General features: G+C 46.9%; 1 protein-coding gene across 5 annotated transcripts in view; it reads left to right on the top strand.

The window, feature by feature from the left end:
* The window catches only part of ALPK3 (alpha kinase 3), a 33,328-nt gene that overhangs the window by 370 nt on the left and 18,381 nt on the right, over window positions 1-14,577 (top strand). Inside the window, exons 2-3 of one of the 5 annotated variants that reach the window (XM_069025551.1) lie at window positions 9,999-10,037; window positions 13,244-13,365. In XM_069025551.1, coding sequence (XP_068881652.1) covers window positions 9,999-10,037; window positions 13,244-13,365 — 161 coding nt within the window. Of the gene's footprint in view, window positions 1-30; window positions 13,366-13,765; window positions 13,964-14,577 lie in introns of those variants that run through there. The other 4 variants (XM_069025554.1, XM_069025552.1, XM_069025553.1 and 1 more) reach the window with 4 other exon arrangements.

Raw genomic sequence — 14,577 nt, forward strand, 5'->3', positions numbered from 1 at the left:
CCTCGGAGGGAGCGCGGGGCCGGCCGCCTGGAAGTGGTGTAGCCAATGGGCCTGGCCATCCCCGGGGAGCTGCTCCAGGGGACAAAACCAAGCCATGGCTCGGGCCCTCCAGAGGAGCTGGTGTGCTGTAGACCAGTCCCTCGCCTCCCCAAAGAGAGCTGGGGGTGTCACAGCTATTGCAGGGCAGGGCCTGTCAGCATCGCACGTTGTGTTTGGCTGGGCGGGTGTGTGAAGTGGTGGCATCATAGAATAGAATCATGGAATATCCTCTCCACAAGGATCATCGAGACCAGCTCCTGGCCCTGCACAGGACACCCCAACAATCCCACGCTGTGCCTGAGCTGGTTGTCCAAACACTCCTGGAGCTCTGGCAGCCTTGGGGCCGTGAATACTGCCCTGTGGAGCCTGTTCTGGTGACCCACCACCTTCTGAGTGAAGAACCCTTTCTTAATATCCAATAATCTAATCTATTTTAACCCCCCTTGTACAGCTTAATGCTGGTCCCTCGGGTCTTGTCCCTGGTCACCAGAGACCAGAGACTGATCCGTGCTGCCTCTCCTCTTCCCCTCATGAGAAAGCTGCAGACTCCAGTGACGCCTCAGTCCAAGCTGTAATTGTGAAATCCTGACAAACACGAGTGTCTCCAGTTAAACTCAGGGAACAGCGCTGACCTTCCTGCCTTCATTGTAGTAAAGCTGTTCACCAGACAGAGCGAGGGGCCCGCTGGGTTCTGTGCTCGGGTGCCTTATCTTATTGCCAAAAAGGCATTTCTACAATGTAGATAGGGGCTGAGTAGCAATGAGATCAGCATTCCTGGGTCAGGAATGGCCTCCAGCAGAGGGTCTGGGGTAGGAATAAGGCTTTGTTTGCAGGGAAAAGGTATGATAAACATGCTGTCAGCTGAGCCTGACTGAGGTTAGGAAACACAAAATTACAGGGTGACATGCCAGCAGCACCCAAGGTATCAGTGATTGTGTGAGGCATTCAAAAAAGCCTCGAAATTTCTTTGAATTCACTGGGAATGTTCTTCAGTTTATGAGCTCTCCAATTGAGTGTGCCTGTTCCCTGCTGATGGTTTATAAATAATCCATTTCCAGCATGTCAAGCATTGATGCCTCAGGGAGTCAGACATTCATAAAAATAAACGCAGGACCAAAAGAGATAAAAAAGTGCTGCTTGGAAGTCAGGTGTTAAAACTGGGGTAATGCCAAAGTGAAGTTGCCTAAATTCAGTTTCTTTGTGCTGGTATCGTGTCATGCTGGGGTGTGAGCTAATTGCAGACTGGCTGCACACTATGACATCTTCAGCACCACCAAACGCCCATACAGCTTCCACAGCCAGCAGCCTCAGATCATACCATGGACAGGAAATCTCTTAACTGAGCCCAGTGACTCCATTCTGCAGATTACAAGCTGAGAGAGGCTTTAATAAAGATGTTGAGGTGTTTGGGTTGCCTACAGCTTAACTTTTCTTTCCCTTGACTGTGCTCAAATTGCAGCTTTAATCAGTTTAACGGTGAAGGAGGGTTCGTCCATCCTGCAAGGAGTACCTTCAGTGTTCCCAGCCGGATTCCCAAAGTTAGGTCTGCTGAGGAAGGCATGGAGCAATGCAGAGCCCATGCAGGCAGTGCACCTGGTGTCTTTTGGCTGCACCACCACTTGAGGCTGTGGCTCAGGCGTGGTAAATCCGGCCCATGGCTGCAGAGCTCTGAGCCCTGAACCTCTTGAACTTGTCAGTCTAATGCTGCCATGGCTGCACCCCAGTTTCCATCCACGGGAGCTCAGTGCTGGCAAAGGGACTCTGTGCTGCCCCGCTTAAATCAGCAGCACATTCAGTTTCCACAAATTCTCCGGTCATTTTTCCAACCGCTTATATACATGATTGGCAAAGCCTGAGGGAGGGCAATTTCATTTTGCCTCGTAACTCTGCTGTCTGCCCCTTCTGTTGTAAGAAGCAGTGACTAAATAATTGCTAAATGGCAAAATTGACCTTTCCTTGAGTTCATGGCAACTTCCAGGTTCCCTAATGAGTTAGGAAGGAGGCATATAAAAGTCTGGTTCCCTGCAGAGCCCTACAAGTGCTGAAGGCTTGAGCCAGGATTTTTGGAAACTGTTGTCTAAGATGCAGGGCAAGGGCTTGAATGAAGTGGGGCTTTTTATGTTGTAATTAAATAATGTATCATAACAATTCTGGAAGGCAAGTGAGTGGAATAGCAAGGAGACTTTCAGAAAACAATTATGAGTGTAATTAAATCCAGGAACATCTGGAGAGCTTGCCTAGGAGAACTTGAAAAGCACGATGAGCAACATGCAGAACAGCAGATAACACTGAGCAGCTCTCTTTAACACAGGATGGATTTGGATTTGCTGGGTTTGAAGCTAACAAAGGCAATGGGACAAGGGATGCAGAACAGGATTGCTGTGGGAGGCTGCTCTGGTGGTTAGAAAACAAAAGTGGATATTCCGATCCGAAGAAAATGTGGTGGTTTTCTCAGGTTTCTCTTTTTCTGTCTTTATATGTCTATATAGAATATGTTTAACCAAAATATTTGCCTGTTCTCTTCACCACTTCTTAAAGCAATAGAAAGTGTAGTAACATGGTAGAGATTCATGAAGACATGGAAAAATTCTTTAAGAAAAGAAACTGAGGTTGTAAATCCCTGCTTCTGGGGTGACTTATGAACACATTCTGCTCTGGGGTTCCAGCACAGCAATGGAGCTGTTGGAACAAGTCCAGAGGAGGCACCAAGATTGTCAGAGGGATGGAGCACCTCTGCTGTTAGGAAAGGCTGGAATTGTTCATCCTGGAGAAGCTTTTGGGTAACCAAATTGTGGCCTTCCAGTACCTGAAGGCAGCCTAAAAGAAGGATGGAGAGAGACTCTTTACAAGGGCCTGGAGTGACAGGACAAGAGGGAGCGGCTTCAAACTGCCAGAGGGCAGGGTTAGTTGGGCTATTAGGATGAAATTCTTCCCTGTGAGGGTGGTGGGGCCCTGGCACAGGTTGCCCAGAGAAGCTGTGGTTGCCCCATGCCTGGAAGAGTTCCAGGCCAGGTTGGATGGGGTTTGGAGCAACCTGGGCTAGGGCAAGGTGTCTCTGCCCATGGCAGGGGATGGAACGAGATGAGCTTTAAGATCCCTTCCAAGCCAAACCATTCTGTGATTCTATGTTGAGGGCAGTTTGGATGGTCTTACTTGGTCTCCCTAATCCTGTCAGAGGAAAGGGTTGTCATGTAAATTGAAGGATATGAATTGGGTAACCAGAACATGATTTTTTTGGATTTTAACTTGTAGAATTTTCCAGAGGTGGTGCTAAGGGGGCCAGAAGAATAGAGATGTTGAAAATGGCCATAGAGAGAACATCATCCTTTTATTAAACAGAGCATTCAGGGTATTTACTCTTTGTGCCCTCAGGAACTAGTCTTTTGGAAGGATTTTCCCTGTGAGCAAACAGCTCAGTGTCTTTCCTTTGCTGGTCTTTTAGCCTACCTGATATTGGACAGTGTGAGGAACAGCTTTTGGCCACAGTGACTTGCCTTCTGCTCTGGCCGCTGACAGGATTTTTTTTAATTTTGGGGTAGCTGTTTTGTTGTGGGCTTTTTTTTTTTTTAACAAACCTCTTATGTCTCAAAGCACTTGCCTATAATTATTTCACAAAGTGAGAGGAGGAGCTCTCAGTCCTGTCCAGGGTCTGCCTTACCTGCATTCATGGGCCACAACTCTCAAGACATCTTTTTAGGTGTCCTTTTTGTAAGAACTAGTGAGTCTGGAGAGTGTATTGTGCAGAGAGATGCAATTTTATATAAAATCTTCATCTGAGTGCTAGGCAAACCTCTCTGCTGGAAGTAATCAGCACCTCTTACCTCATGCAGGTGTCTGCTCCTCAGTCTTGTTAGAGCATTGCTTCCTTGCTCAAATATCTCTCTACTGTCACGGCTGCATCATATGCAGATATTTATAGAGTGTAGTGACATTGCCTCTGATCTTTTCTTGGATGACTGCTCGGGGTGGCAGTTGAGCTCAGGAGAGGGCCTTGCCACTTGTCTCTTCTGGCTGGAAGCCATTCCCGATGTTGTCCCTCTTGCTTTGCACATAATATCAAATGAAGGAGAAAGATCTGTTGCTATAATAAAGTGTGCTAGAAACTCAGGAGCACTTGGTTCCTGAAAAGCAGGTTTAGTTCAGATGAGTTCCCTCTTTAGCAGCTGGGCATCTGTAATGTCTGACGGTGATGCCTGAGATGGCCACCTAAAAGACAGAAGACTAGACAAGAATAAGGGAACAAAGGTAGGTATTTATTTGAAGGGCCTTCAAGGTGCACCCCTGGCAGTCAAGAGGCTACTCCCAAGATGGACCCCAGGTCACGACTTCTTCACACTTTTATAAGTTTGGTCCATTTGCATATCAGGATCAGTTCTCCAATTAGAACCCCAGTTAATGATGTAACTACCCCAAGTTTGCCCTCCTCTTCAGAGGCCTTAGTTTACATATTTTGGAGCCTGGGACAATCTAGGTGTCCTTGGAGAGCAAACCTAGAGTGTCTTGTTATGTCTGCCTGGCATAAGAGAACAGTAGCTAAAGGCCACAAGAAACTTCAGAGTTACACACTAGGCAGTACAGGATTTGAAAAATATAAAAGTAAAACCTAGGGCATCAATGGGACTTTGCTTTTGGCGAGGAGTGGTGTAACCCCCTGGTCAGATGCCAGCTGAGGCACCTGAGAGCACTCAGTCAGTTTGATTTGTGGGATGGAAGTGTCCCAAACTCTGGAAGGAGGGACAGCCAGTACCCACTGGAAAGGCAAAGTTAAAGGCGTCAATGACTCATCTCCACACCCTGTGACCTGTAGGACAGAGGTGTCTGTTTCCCACTGCTCTAACTACCTGCACAGTGTGGTGTCTGGTTTGAGTGGGGCTTCTTGGCAGTTGTGCACTCTGAATAACAATCCCCAACAATTCCAAAGGGAGATTTTTCAGTTCCCTTTCCATAGCCTCCTGTCCATATGTCCATTTCCCCTACAAGGCCAAGCAGAGCTGAGTGTGTAGGCTGATGAGCCAATGCCCTTCAGGGCCACTGTTAAAATACAGGGTATATCACATGTGAGAACTGTGCTTCTCTCTGGAAACCTCATAAAAAGAGATGTTTCCCAGGCCAGAGATACCATTGCGTGAGGGGAGAATGTGGTCATCTCCAAACAAGGCACCTCTCATGCCACAGCAGAGGCAGTTTCCAGGAGATGGAATTAAAGCCTGCTCTACCCTTACTCTCTTCCGATGAGGGGAAGAAGGTCTTGAGTGAATGAAGTTGTTATCTCTCACTGACTCAGTCTCACACTTCACAGCATTGCCTGGTCCCAAGAAGAGGAAGATGGAGGGGCTGTTACAGGCAATTTTCTTTTCTTTTTTTTTGTTGTTTTCTATGTGTAGCGAGCTGCCAGGAGGATGTCACCTTTCTTGGGCATCTCATTGTCCAATATTTACTTTGCTTTTTTTTTGCCATTTCTCACTCCTTGATGTCTTTCTAAGTTTAACTTGGGCCATAGAGGCAGCAATAATTCCCAGTTAAAATACACAAATCTGAGCCATCTTCAGAGCATTACAGAGGCTGATACAGGAATGTGTAACTTAATTGATTGTTTTCCACCTTCTCTGTTAATGAAATCTACCCAAGTCCATGTTTTTCTCAGCAAAAAGTAAATTACCTGCAGAAAAATTTGCAATATTTCTGCATCTCTGACACCGATTCGGTCTGTGACCTTGACAAGCAAAGACTCAATACATCTGTTTTCCAGTCAGTGAAATAATAATGTGTCTTGTACAGCAACACAGCACTCGGAGCTGCTTTATCACGGGCCTGCTGATAGCTCCTGCCATGGTGTATGAACACCAGCACACTCGTTCTGTGTGTGCAGGGAGTGCTTGATAAGGAGCGGGACACGTGGCAGGAAAGCAGCTGTGAGCACAACCATGCGTACATGAAAGCCTCAGTACTGGCTTTTCAATGTTGAAAAGGGGTCACTGCTGACAGCTGAGGCGGGTTTCAGAGTGGCTTGTATTTGTCTCAAGCAGTATTAACCTTGGAGGCAGACAAGTTCATAGGAAACCTTATACTTGGAAGTCTGCATGTCCAAAACATGCCCAATAATGTGACAGATCAGAGAGCCAGCGAGGAGGAGGGTCTGTAGGGAATTGCCAGTCCCTCTGTCCAGCTCCCGGGATGGACAGGCTGCCCGGCTCTCCGTGGGCTTCCCAAGTAGCTTTTGTGCAATGCTTATTCCCTCAAAACATAACTTGGAATTGTCAGGTTTGCTGTCATAGACATATTTTGCTGTTTTTATCCTTCACTGGACAGCTTGTGTTGGTCAATTTTCATGCTGTGGAAGAGCACTGAGAAGTATTGATCACTGCTGCAGCTCAAGCAGCTCGAGTCCAGGTGCTTTTCTATATGAGGATGGAGCCACTGTTAAGCCTATTTTAGGGTCTCCTGAGCTCTTGTTCACTTCCATGTGAGGAATGAACTGGAATGAGAAAGATTTCTTTATCTCAGGGTAAAGAAATACCAAAAGAGAGTAATTTCATGGAGTGATTGCAGGAGAGGGTTGGAAAAGGTGCCAGACTGAAAATCTATGTTTTTCAAGCAGTTAACTTTTCAGTGCCAGTGGGGTGATGTACCAGCCCAGACCATCAACTTGAGTGGTTAAAAAAAGTGGGTGGTGTTGACAGTTCTGCATCCTGCCCTTGCAAGACTGAAATTCAGCAAGTGCACGAAAAACGGGGAAGGCTATCTTCACTTCCAAAGAAACTTATGAGTAGTTGAAGGGCTAAAACCTTTGAGAGGATGATAAACGGCCAAAGGAGTTTGAAAGCATATGATAAAATGAAATTTAATGAAGAATTGAGACTGGTAGAGGGGATGTGGTAGAAACGTATAATGCTATGGTCCAGCACTTAAGAACAGTTCTATATTTTCAGAAATAGCTTATAAAATGCTGAGCTTCTCTTCATGAATGGGAAGGAGGCTTCATCCCACGGGTGCTGGACATGCCTAGAGCAGACCTTTTTGAAGTCCACTTTTCCAATAGAAGGAGAAGTTATACTTGAGCCCTTGATTCACTACTTTGGATGTGTTCCTCAGGATAACACGAGCATTTGCCTTTATCCAGTAACTGTAATGGCCCTGAGCTTGCTCGAGGGAGACACATCCATTGCTGATGCTGCATTTCATTAGCAGAGCCCTGTGCTGTGTGTGCTAGTAAGTCCCTGAGGAGCCTGGGGCACAGACAGCCCGGTCCCAGGAGAATCAGACCAGGCACGCTGGAGCATCTGGTGCCCTGCTCAGGAGTCCCGTGTTTCCAGCGGAGTGGATTGGGTTCTGATGTAGCTGTGCTGTGGCAGCTCTACATGGATATGCTGGAACGTAATTGAAGTGAAGCGCCAGCTGCCTGCAGGCGGGGTTGTGCTGGCTGCAGCCTCCACAATTTGATCGTGCTCTCTGGGGCTTAAATCTCTAGTCTGAAAAGCAAATTTAGCATATTGAGGTTAAACTTCAGTTAATGCATGATGGTCTTTTTCTTCTGATAATATCAAGGCTCCTCAAGAGACCCTCAGTTCAGTGTTCAGCACTGTCTCAGGATGTGCAGTGAATAAAGCCCGTGTTGTCTTAATACTGGGGATTAAAAAAAAGTGTTGTCAGTGCTTACTGTTTGATCCCATCCATGAGCACAAGGGGTTCATGGCACAGGCAACCTTTGTTCTGCCTCTTGCTATTTTCTTTACACCCCAGCCAAGACACATCCCTATTTGTCTTACGCAAGAAATCATGATTAAAACCACACTACTGCATACACTAGCATTCTAGCCAGCAAGGATTTTGGGAACTTCCCTCAAGAAGGTCTTTAGTATTCCTGGAGGGTAAAAAGATGCTTTTTCCTTGCAGTGATAAGAAAAATGTTTTGAGACAAGTTAAACCTGTGAGTTGTGCTTCCAGACAGAGAGCTGCCTGGGGGCAGCCCAGAGCACAGGGATACAGCTGCCCCTGGGATCAGCCCAGGGGATGCAACCACCCCAGGGATACAGCTGCCACTTGGGGTGGTTGTGCTTGGAAGGAGTGTGGGGAGGAGGAACCTGGATCCCCAGGAGGACAGGACAGGGTGAGAGCAGCACGAGGTGCAGTTTGAGCTCTGGAAGCTCTGAGGGTGTCTGACAGTGTTGAGGACTGGTGAGGTGCTGGTCAGTAAGGCAGATAATGCAAAACTGTGCCTGGCAGTGCCAGAAAGGGCATGGAGCTCACAGGGATGTTGCCGGAGGTGGAAGAACACAGCTCGAAGGACACAGCTTCTCTGTCTGGCTTCTCCCATGGACCAGCACAGCACATTAAAGATGGATCAGGTGAGTGAGTGATCCTCAGCCTTTTACTGTGAGCATTTGATTTTCCCAGCTGGATCCCACCCAGCCTGCATATCCTTTGGCTGCATGACCAGCAGTTGGCGCTGGGAACGGACCAGGATCGTGTGGCGGGGGGTGAAGAGGGTGAAGCTGCTGCCAAGAGGCCAGGTGCCACCCATGTTCGTTGGGTTAAAGCTGCTCCTGAGCAGCAGTCCTAAACTTCTGCTGTCTTTGCTTTCCTGACAGAGAAGAGTCAGTGAGCCCTTCAGGTTTTTCTTCTTGATGGAAATTTTTTGTGGAAAGTGTCAGGACTTCAAGCTGAACTACTTTTTTCATTATTGTTCACATGGAGGTTCTGCCTCCACAGGTGGAATGTACACTTGGCAGGAGCAGTTTTCAGAATCTCTCTGTGGTCATTTTTAGAGCAAGACTTGGAGTCTTGCTGGCTTCCACATCACTGGGACTCACGTGTTTGGGTAGGAGACCTGAAGAGGTGCACCTTCAGGTGGACTTCCATGTGGTTCTTTCTGCTGTCTTCTGTAGCACCATTCTAGAGCACTGAAGTTTGGTGGTTCACTGGTCTTCAGAACAGAGGCTGAGAAGGTTTGATCTGTCAGCATCTACAGATGTGGTGGTCTGGCTTGGTACATCCCAGAGGGGGTGCCTGCGCTGCAGTCACTTCCAAGGCTATATGGTGAGGTTGTTGCATAGGCGTAACATGTACCTCAGTGCAATTAAACCACTGAGCTTACATGCTGCTGACTAGCTTGTCCCTGTTAGTTGTAGACTTTGATTACCACATGGGCGAGCTCAAGGCTTGAGGAACTGTTCCTGACTGCTGCAGGTCAGTGCACAGAGGTTGTTTCCTACAGCCTGCAAGGGGCTGCTGCCACAGTCCAGCAGTGTGGCCCCTTGGCTAGGACATGAGTCCCTGAAGACACTCCTTTGGGAGAGCTGGTGACCACTGGTAAGTAGCTCATCCAGATGTCTTGTGCAGGACTTGTGTGTTTGATTTCATTCCCTGAATTGGTTAATGCTACTACATGTTCCTGCAAAGAAAGCAAAACCTGTAGATTCTTGTAAAGTCTGCTTCTGTTATTTTATTTTGATGTTTTGCCAGACCTTAGTGATTTGGTTGGAAGGCAATGTGTTGTGATCAGAGAGTTTTCAGCTTCTCCCAGGAGCTGTCCTTGGAAACACAGAGGGCACCCAGCTCAGGCCACCTGCTTGCCAGCAGAGGATTGGGATGGTCTCGTCCATACTCCCGCCTGCGTTTAACCAGACGTCTCCCGTGGCGGAGTTGCCTGCTTTGAGCACAGTGCTGCGGATGGTGCATGGAAGGCTCAAGGTGCTGCTTCTTGGAAACCTACTTGTATAAATGTCCTGACACTGATTCTGTGCAGTTAACGACCATTTCAGTTTTACAGCCTTTGATTTCAATTCACAGTGTGGCTTGCTCGTCCTGGCAGGCAGCCTAAGGCAGCTGTACCTTCTTTTAATAGGAACTCTGACCTCTGCAAAACGACTCATCATTAATACGTCTCTGTAACGGTTTGTTTATTTCAGCTCCTTTCCATGCTTTTCTCTCTAATGGTTTTTATGCTGTTTTTTGCTTAGCTTATCAAGCAGCAGATTCTCTCCCTCCAGTTTAGGAAGGTAAAACTACATTGCATTAAACTGCTCTGACCAAACACTTTCCTGAATCTGTCTGCACACGATTAACCTGTAATGCTTTGGTACTAATTAATTAATCAGTCGAGAGCCCTGAAGTGATCTAACAGCCTCATTTTGCATGATTTGATCTGTAATACTTGCTTGAACTGCAGAAAGAAAAGTGAATGTTCATCATAATTCCTGTATTAAGGTGCAAGAAATATTCCTCTTTCTTGGCCAAAGGATGGGTGTTCAGCTACTTCTTTATATTAAAGCGAGACTTCCATACAGAGACATTAAAAATTGGATGTGACTGCCCTGAGACATCCAGAGAAAAAATTTTCTTCCCCCCATCATTGCTGTGAGGATCCTCTTTCACTTGGACTCTGCCCCAAAATGTACTTGTACAGCTGTACTTTGCCTTTGGCAAAAGAACACATTTGGAAATCAGTTGGCATTTCTGGTTTGCTGGAGTGGCAGGTGGAAGAATGACTGTGGAGGGAAAGGCCTCTCCGGAACACCTCTGTAGCTCTGGGATTTCTAACCAAAAAGTCAGAAAAAGAAAATCATGACAAGAAGAATATACTTCTCAAATCTCCTTTTCCAGCAGGCTTTTGTATGGAAATCCCTCTTTAATTGAAAAGGCTACTGAATTGCTGGGGGTCTCTTCTAGGCTCCAGGGCTTTTTCTGCCCCAAAGATGCAGCTCCAGGAAGGCCCAGAGAAAAAGTGGGTAGTGCTTTGTGTCCAGTTCCTTGAATACTCTGAATTACTGGTTTAGAAAGCAATTTGAATTGGACAAGCCTCCTTGCAGCTGGAGTGAGTCAGCTGAGAGCCCCACAGTGCCAGAGCCTTCAAATCCTGCTGTGACCAACACAATGGTTTCTTTGAAAGACTCAGTAGACCTTCCAGGCTTCCTGCCAAGTGTATTTGGGCCAGTCTCTGATTCATCTGCCAAGCCTGTGGAGCCCCCAGCTTCTGACCACAGCTGCTTTCCAAAGCCATTCAGTAGCCTTTGGTATATGTATTTCACCTGGTTATGGGATTTGCACTGAGTGGACCAGACTTATTCCTGGTGCTGCCTGCTGGTGCTGGTGGTGTGGTGCTGGGATTAAACTGGGTCCCGAGTGTCACTATGTGTGTGTGCATCACTTGATTATAAGATGCTGATCCAGTTTCCCTCCTGCTGGGGTATGAAATGTTGGTTGATGCTTGGGAAATTCCTTTATGTGGATCTGAAAGGCATTTACTGGTATGGGGTGGGGGATCTGTATTGAAGGGAGCATCAAAACCCTACCAGTAACTGCCTTGTACTGGATTGTCTGCCTTGCTCCATGGAAATGGGCATTTTTTTCTTGGGATTGGAGTTTGGAAAGGTTGCTCTGATTTGAAACAGCTTTTGACTCCCACAGCCCTTTCCTGGCCCCACAGTTGAGTGAAGAGTTGCTTGCCAGGGCCAGTGTCCTAGTAACCATTGATTTCCACAGGAAAGAGTCTGAGCTGTGGAATCTGGTTTTTTTACCCCATCCCACACATGTGTTTGGATACAGACCATGTTTCTAACCCTCATCCAGTAGATGAATCGGGTTTGCAACATCCTGAGCTTCCCCTGTCCTGACCCTCATCCAGCACAGGGTGCCTGGGAGCTGGGTGAGGTTCCTGCTGCATCCCAGGGGGTTGTTACTCAGGGATTCATCTCCCTGCATCTCTTACAAACCCATTCTAGCAGGAAGCCAGAGGGAAAATAATGACACTGCCACCTCCAGGTAAGTTTTCAGGGTGGATGGAACAGGCAGTCACTGTGGCTGGAGCTCTCCTGACACCTTCAGCCATGCATGCTTAGTCCCTGTCAGTGCACCTACCCTTGCTGGGTCATGCTAAATGTGGGGTTTTTTGGTTTGCCCTGAACCAGTTTGCTTCCTTAGCAGGTAGAGCATTAGTGGCAGCAGCACCAGCATCCTGCCTGCAAGCTGGGGCTGCTTGTGAGGCTGGGGTCCTCCTCATGGAACCCCCACCATATACTCTGAGCCCTTCTGCTCGTGGTGGAGCTTTGTCAGGAGTGGTTTGGGCATTTGTTCCATCCCTTGCATGCTTCCAGAAGCTGATCACTTGTTTAAGGAATGTCTTTCACTGCTGAAAATTACGTAAATGAACTGCCAGCTACCGGTTCTCTTGCAATATTTGCTGTTTCTCCCAATGTCCTTGCACTTGAGACCTCGGGGTCCCCTCTCCTATTGTAAATGTGTAGTGTTTTAATTGCAGAGGGAAAAATGAAATAAGAAGCTCTTCCCTTCCAAGAGCCTCAGCATTATCTGAAGGAAAACCCAATTTAGGATTAAATTATTTCCCTTTATTTAAGAAAGCCCAGATTTTCTGGGACCTCTCTCAGTGATGCTGCAGCAGGGTTGGCAGTGCTGGATGAATATGGTGATTTATTGCACTCACTGAACAGTGCTGAAATACCTGGAGAATCCATGGTCCACTTTTGAGCATTATAGATTGCACTGTTAGGACAGTGCTGGCTATCTGGGTGTCCCAGCACAAACTTTGAGGTCAGAGCCTGAACTCCTGGAGTAGGGAGTGTGAGTGCCTACCTGCATCAGTGAAGAGTTAAACAGGGAATTCCCAGCTAACTCCTGAGCTCAGAAAGCTGCTAGCCAGACTCAGGTCTTCCTCAGTGAGCTGTCCCACGGCTGGCAGCTTTTCTTCCTTCTAAGAGGGCTGCTGCATTCAGGAGACATGTTCGATTCACACTTGACCTGAAATGACACAAATTCTTCACAAATAAAGAAAAATCCCAGTGAACAGAAGAACTCTTGAAACATTTATGTTTCAAGAACTGGGAATTGACTTTATTGGGCTTTATGGGGCTCTAATTTTGCTGGCTGGCCAAAGAGGTGTTTTGGTATAATCCAGAGCTGAAATGGGTCTTCATTAATCCAGTGAGTCAACATTCATTGCCCTGATAGCCATAGGGGCTAAGACAAAGGGAATGGCTCCCGAATGACACTTTAAATTGATAGTCATCTTGGGAAGGAGAAATCAGTCAAATGCCCTGTCACTGGACTGGACTTGTGAGCAAGTGTAGGGATGATGGGAGGTAAGAGGGCATGGACAGCAACAACACAGGCTGCTGAGGTGAGACACGAGGTGGACCCTTTGGCTTTTCTGGTGCTTTTATCTCTAAGAAATGCTTCTTGAATCTTCCAGGAGCACCTTCTGCGCAATCATTTCTCAGCTGACGGAGGAAACACAGCCACTATTTGAAACCACTATCAAATCCCGTGCTGTGTCCGAGGACTCTGATGCTAAATTCACGTGCATAGTGACAGGTAACAGTGTCTTCAGTGAATAACCTGGTTCTGCCTCACCTGCTGGACTTATGCCAGTTAAACTGTGCAGCAAGTGATAACAAGGATAACAAGCCCACTGTTGTCAGAATGCCAAGTAGAGGTTCAACAATTGCATGATGATTTTAGCTTTAATTTAAGGGAGGGGGGAAGCACCTGAGAGTGTAAAGACGTAAAGGCTTGAGCTAACATCTCAAACAAGGCAAATGAAAGACCAGGAAGTGGGATATGCTGGTTGCTGCTTGGACCAGCTACATTTTATTGTCCTAATCTCTGCTTCTCTAATCCTGCACTCCATAACTCAGGAATGTGCAGTCTTGAAGACTGAGGCTGTCATGCTGGAACCAACTCTTGTCTTTGCTGGCTGTAGATGGTTAGAGCACAGCTACATTTGTATCAGTGATAAACTTCTGTGTCTGTCAACATCTGAAGTAAAAGCTGGTCACTGCCCAATGAACTAAAATCTCCCCTTGGGAAGGAAGGTGTCAAGTCAAGAAGAAGAGGAGGAGGAAGAGGCCAAAAGAGAGGGCTGGTGCTAAGGCATTGTGGTGATGTGGCATGGCAGCACATTGGTATAGAGGCAAGTAGCTCCTTTGCTGATGAGATTTTGTTCTTTAGATATGGAGACTAAAATCTCTTCTCTCAATGTACTTGTTAACAACTCCATGATCCTTCCTGACCTCACTAGTATTAATGACTTCCAACAGGTTACTCAGTGAGAGACATGAAACAAGTTTGTAAGTTTTGGAAGGAGGAGAGTATATCCAGTGAGCCTCTTAGGCACAAGGGCCAAAGCTTTCCTAAGGAAATCTGGTTTGCTATTAGAAACAGGCTGGAAATAAGGAAGCACAGCCTCAGTCCTTCCAAGAGCTGCCAGCTATGAATTCTTGGATTTTCTCTTCTGGATTCCCTTGTTCTGAAGGCTGACCACCTGAACTTGCAGGGGCACAGTTGATGTATTGATTTTATTGAGGCTTAACTTCAGCACACCTTCTTGCTGCTTCTAGGGCCAAAGGGGGCTGCTGGGAGATGTCTCCAAACATTTGGGGAGTCATTAGAAGGGCTCTTCCCAATTTAAGTTTTTTGAAAGCAAAAGCCTGACATGTTGTGCAGTACCATGGAGCACACCATTCTGCAAGTGTCAGAGGTGAGAAAATGTTTAGGTATTTTGGGAAATACAGAGTAACAGTCCTG

This window comes from Aphelocoma coerulescens, chromosome 10 (genome assembly GCF_041296385.1).
Source record: "Aphelocoma coerulescens isolate FSJ_1873_10779 chromosome 10, UR_Acoe_1.0, whole genome shotgun sequence".
Lineage (NCBI taxonomy): Eukaryota > Metazoa > Chordata > Aves > Passeriformes > Corvidae > Aphelocoma > Aphelocoma coerulescens.